The sequence below is a fragment of the Panicum hallii genome, chromosome 9 (genome assembly GCF_002211085.1).
Source record: "Panicum hallii strain FIL2 chromosome 9, PHallii_v3.1, whole genome shotgun sequence".
NCBI classification, from domain to species: Eukaryota; Viridiplantae; Streptophyta; class Magnoliopsida; order Poales; family Poaceae; genus Panicum; species Panicum hallii.
The window spans coordinates 66,176,266-66,181,866 of record NC_038050.1 but is presented as its reverse complement, the minus strand read 5'-3'; the positions used below and the strand labels follow the sequence as shown (position 1 = coordinate 66,181,866).

Genomic DNA, 5,601 nt, shown 5'->3' with positions numbered 1-5,601 from the left:
GAGGAGCCACTGGGCAAACAGCGGAGCACCCCTGGTCGGGGGCGGTGTGGTCGGTGTTTCATCTACCGACCACCCTGGACGGTATCTCATTTACCGTACGGCCGCTGGGTCATCTGAACCGTTGCCTCGGAAGCCTGCGGTTACGATTCGGCCAGATTGCGGGTGTGTTTGGTTCAGCTGTGGATTCCTGAAAATCTAATTTCTGGAATCAGCTGTGGGAAAACTGCTGCGTGGAATCAGCTGTCGGAAAGCTGAAAGCTGTTTGGCTGAATTAAATGCCAACTGTGGATTTCTATAAAAAATATATGTTACGCCCCTGAGTTGCAAGAACGTTTATATTCTAATTAATCACATGCACCTATAGATGACCGTTTTAGAGAGGAATTTTTCAAGTTTATCAATATTTAATATATATACTAATTTATTCAATTTTATAATTATCATCTTTTTGTATTTCATTCTAAAAATTATATATAACATATAAATAGACATCAATTTTCCTTTCTTCTTTCTTATATTTTTTCTTTCTCTCCTTTTCTCTTTTTTCCCCTCAGCATCTCTCCATCTCTTTCTCTGTTGGAAGAGGCGGGGAGGCGCGCAGCGAAGGAAGGTCAGGCGGCGCGTGGGGGGAGCGGCGGGGCCGTCGGGCGGCGCGGCGGGAGGGCGGCGGGCGGCACGTCGGGGGCAGGCGGGGCGCGGCGGCGTACCCCTCGACGGCAGCGGCGCCGGCCCGGGGGGCGCGGCGGGCGGTGGCGGGGGACGCGTCAGGGGGCGGCCCGGGGGGCGACGTGCGGCGGCGGGGGCCGCGTCGGGGTGCAGGGGAGGAGGCGCATGGGAGATGGGAGATGGAGGGGGAAGGATCGCTCGGGAAAGAAAAGAAGCGAATCGGTACCGTAACGAGTGGCAATGCAGGTAATTTTAGCTGCGGGAATCGGTAGAATCTGGCCTGCTGCCCGCCTGCGTCATTTCACTGCGGGAATCGGTCGATTCCGAGAAATCGCTTCGCGTAGCTGAGCTATTTGGTTACGATTACAGATTCTCCGAAGCAAATCGGTGGTCCGAAGCGGAGCGAATCGGTGGTCCGAAGCGGAACAAAGGAGCCTGCTTCGCGCAGGAGAGTTGTATGGGCCAATGCCATACAGAGGCCCAATTTATTCAGCCCACATCCTGCGATGGCTTCTCTTCAATGCAGGCTTTCTAGCCAGGCATTGAGCCTAATACAGAAGTTCGCTCTACTCTGCTGGGCCACACGATACCCGGCCCTAGACTCGGCCCACCATGCCAACGCAGCGGGGCATGGAACCTTCGGAGCAGCAGAACAAATCCGAGCCGTCCGTTGGCCACCGACTCCATCCCGTATTCCCGTCCCATGATCCCATCCCTCCCCGCGCGACGCAGGCAACGCGCTGTCGTCTCGCTCGTCGTCCTCCCCGAACCCGAGCCGAGCCGAGCCCCGCCCCGAGCGCGTCTTCCCCACCTCGGCTTGTCCCCTCTACGGACCGCCCTCCTCTACCATCGCCATGGGGTCGTCGGAGGTCGACGAGGACCAGCTCCTCAAGAGCTTCCTGGCGGAGGTCAGCGAGGCCGAGCGCGACAACGAAGTGCTCAGGTCCTTCCCCCTCTCCCTCCCTTCCTCATCGCCCCTACGGCGGGTTCATTTCGTTGCGAATCACCGTTGCGCGTTATGTAGCTTCAGATCCCACTCGTTTCCCGCTATCAATCCCTAGTGTGCGGCCTAGTATATTTTGCAATCGGTTGGGTGCTTAGTGTCTCTGAGATTTGGGGAATCCCTTTAGCCCGAGTGAACCCTAGGTTGCAGTTGTACGGTCGTTCACCTGCTGTAGTTGTCTACGTACTCCGCGAGGCCCGTAGGTTCTGTTTCCTTTCGTTGTCAATTGCACGTGAAATTTTATGTTTCTTGTCGTGGAACTGTCTCTGAAAATATGCTCCTTCCACTTCCTTATGTGATGATTGTGCCATAGGAGTATGATTATTTCCTGATGTAGCCCTAGCTTAGACAAAAATATGCCGTGTTGGAGCTGTCCTCAGTATTTGTGGGTAGAGCATTGGAGTTGTTCTGAGTTTGATTGTTAGGAGCTAGACCCTGCAGTTACATGACTTAGCTAATTTTCCAGTTTGAAGTTAAACTTACCAATTGTCCCATTTAGTTGGGTATGCACATCTTGAAGACAATTATAGCGTCAATTTTGCTAATTTTATGTGAATTTCCACCATAGACTTGCATAGTCTTCCCATATTATTCTTGCAATCCTTGTTTAAAACTCTTTCATGCCTAGACTGCCCCTGTTTATGGAAAATTAACTCTAACTATTGAAGGAGCAGTATGGTCAGGGAAGTTATATATATCCTTGAACTTATACAGTGATGTAAGGTGAAATCGGACAAAAGCATTTCTTTACAATAAAGATACTAGAAGTTCAGGATAGCATGTGTATGGAAAATAAGGAATGTTTCCATGTGAAAGAAATGAATAAGTTGAAATGTCACTCTATTTGATTGTTTCTTTTCAAATTATAATATTGCTCTTTCTTGACACAATCAAATTTCTCAGGATACTTGGGTGCTTCAAGTTAAACCCCTTTGAGCATCTTAAGTTGTCTTTTGATTCATCTCCAGATGAGGTCAAGAAGCAATATAGGAAGGTATCAAGGCATGGATTTGATTTTTTGAAAGATTTTCATTTGATCTTTTTTTTTGTGAACTACTAATATCTTTTTTTTTTGTTGCTTGTTCTGGCTGCAGTTGTCATTGTTAGTCCATCCTGATAAATGCAAGCATCCGCAGGCACAAGAAGCTTTTGCAGGTACCAAAATGAGCCAGTAGTGAAACTAGTAGATCACATAAGAAGTAAAGTGCTACTGTAATTCTTGTCCTATCAATTTAACTGTTTCAGTATCTCTTTTTGGGAGATTTTGACTTCTGTAGTTAACTCTGCTATAGTGCCACTAAAAGTGACCACATTGTTGTGCTCAAACTAAACACCATCTTAAAACCACCACCTTGCTTCTCTTTTCCTTGCTTGTTGATATATTCACTTGATGGTACAGCTCTGGCAAAAGCACAGCAACTCCTGCTTGATCCACAGGAAAGAGGATACATTCTTGACCAAGTTACTGCTGCAAAAGGTGTGATGTCATCTTTTTTATGCATATTATTTTTACAATGACAATAATGATTTAGCCAATCGAAATAAAGCGGAGATGGATTGAACAAATTTTGTTGTTCTTTTGTGTTGAAAAATACAGAAGAGTTGAGGGCAAAGAGAAAAAAGGAGCTGAAGAAAGACAGTGCATCCAAGATAAAATCCCTCGTAGACGAGGTAAGACAATCTTATGGAAGGTGATGTGAACTTCAAGCATCAATCTTTTATGACTTCTTGGTGGCGTTTTTCGATGGAAGTCCATTGTGAGAACTGCTTAGAATAAACCTTAATTGGTCCAGTTAGGTTTAATTCACTGGTTTGAACAATTATAAGAAACCATCCATCTTGCAGCATTCAGCAGTTACTGGTGTTTCCATTTCGTGCTGGACGCTTCGAATTTTAACTTGGTTGATTGTCTTATACCACATGGGACAAAATACCCTGAAAGTACTGGCTGCTCTGTGCACCATCCAAAAGGCCTGTTCTTGCTGGAATTTATGGAACAACTGCGCAGATATGTGCTGCATTTTGATCACTTAGGGCTGATTCCATGCACTAATACAATGGCGTGGACATGTTGTAGAAGTCATCACAAACTTTTGATTGGACTACAAACTTGAGAAGCTTCATTTGCTATCTCTCAGCAATGCACACTGCTGCAAAGCACATGTTTGCTTTTGCATACATCATCTGAATGGTTCAGTCAGTGTTAACAGAATACTATGATAATTTTTGGCTTCTGTAAGATCATTGGAATATCTTATTGAATTTCATGCATCCTAAACATTTCAGAACCCCTAATAATTTGCTTGTATATGTGCAGGGAAAATATGAAGAGCAGTTTGAAAGATCGGATGAATTTCAGCAGCAACTAATAATTAAAGTGCGTGAAATTTTGACGGAGAAAGAGTGGCGTAGGAGAAAAATGCAAATGAGGGTAAGTAGATTGTTCTCCCACCCCCACCCCCCAAGTACCATCATTTGAGAATCTGATTTCTCAGATGAGTTATATTCATTGCACTCCACAGATATCAGAGGAAGAAGGAAGACTTAAGAAGGATGAGGAGGAAACAAAAGAGATGTGGAAGAGGAAGAGAGAGCATGAAGAGAAGTGGGAGGAGACCAGAGATCAGCGGGTATGTTTGCAGTCTATCCTGTGTGAAAATTTCACTCTGTTAGCTACTGCCACTCACATTTCTTTATGAAACGAGGTCGATGCACTGAAACATGCATGAAAAAAGCTGTGAAGTGGGAGAATCACAATGCATTATTGTAGTGGGGCTTGTAGATATTTTGCAACGGGGTTGGTACTATCTCAAACATTACCTTTAGTCCCTGGATTATATGAGCTCTACTTTTCCGCTGAAATACTACTGTGACTTCAACTCTTCATAGCATGAGGTGATAATATCCTTCTTGTCATTGGTACGCCATTTGTGATGAAATCTCATCAATCCCAAGGGAACACTGCATAGTGGAAGGATTGGAGCACTTCTTCAGTACTCGTAGTCTAACCTTTGTGCATTGTAGAATGACCATAAATTCAGAGCTGCATTCGTGATTTAGTTACAGTGATTTTTCAACGTTTTTGCTAAAGCTTGTAATTCCATTCGGTCATGGGAATACAGTTCCAGCTATCTTTGCTCATATGTACTAACTGCCTAATACCATGGTTTTTGTTTTTTTAGGTCTCTAGCTGGAGGGATTTCATGAAGACAGGAAAGAAGGTTAGAAAGTGCATAGGGAAAGTATATATTATCCATGAATTTGTAACTGACTAACTCATTTCTACAGGGACGGAAAGGCGAAATCAAACCCCCAAAACTTAAGACTGAAGATCCAAACAAGTCTTATGTGCAAAGGCCAGTGAAGCGCAATTAAGAGGAATGCTATTGGTGTCTGCAATCAAAGAACATCCTGTAGCCATCCTTGGTGCCACTGCCACCTGATCCGAGCTGGCAATCCTGCAATGTTGTTCTGCAGGCTGTAAGTTTCAAATATGCCTTTTGAGGCTCTAGTGTAGTCAGTGAACAGATCAACAGAACGGATAATTACTAGCGAAATGCCCATATTACTACCTAGAGTGATATTGGATTGATGTACCCATGAGGTTGAAAACTTTACTGGAAAGTCGAAGGTTCTGTTGGAAAAGAACCCTACTGAAGTGAACGCTGAAAGTCTCATCTCATTACTGTTTCTTGTTTCAGCTTTCAATGTAAGTAATGCTGGTGTATGTAGGCCTGCTTGTGGGGTGGGTTGAAATGGATTTTGACGTGGAGTGTGTTCGGATGGGTTAAAATGGTTGTATTAGGTAATGGTACGGGGCGGAGGGGTTCTATGCGGGTTAGGACGGATTGGGGTCGAAAGGTCCCACGTTGAGAGCCGCGGACCCTGAAATTAAAAATCACATGTTCACACCATAAAATTTTGTCTAAATT

General features: G+C 44.8%; 1 protein-coding gene across 1 annotated transcript; it reads left to right on the top strand.

The window, feature by feature from the left end:
• Positions 1-1,368: 1,368 nt before the first annotated feature.
• On the top strand, positions 1,369-5,369 carry LOC112878178 (dnaJ homolog subfamily C member 8). Its single transcript, XM_025942602.1, has 9 exons — positions 1,369-1,609; positions 2,573-2,663; positions 2,764-2,824; positions 3,069-3,146; positions 3,267-3,340; positions 3,987-4,100; positions 4,192-4,299; positions 4,852-4,890; positions 4,958-5,369. The coding sequence occupies exons 1-9, from the start codon at positions 1,521-1,523 to the stop codon at positions 5,042-5,044; spliced, it is 741 nt and encodes a 246-aa protein (XP_025798387.1). The 5' UTR covers positions 1,369-1,520; the 3' UTR covers positions 5,045-5,369.
• Positions 5,370-5,601: the final 232 nt, after the last annotated feature.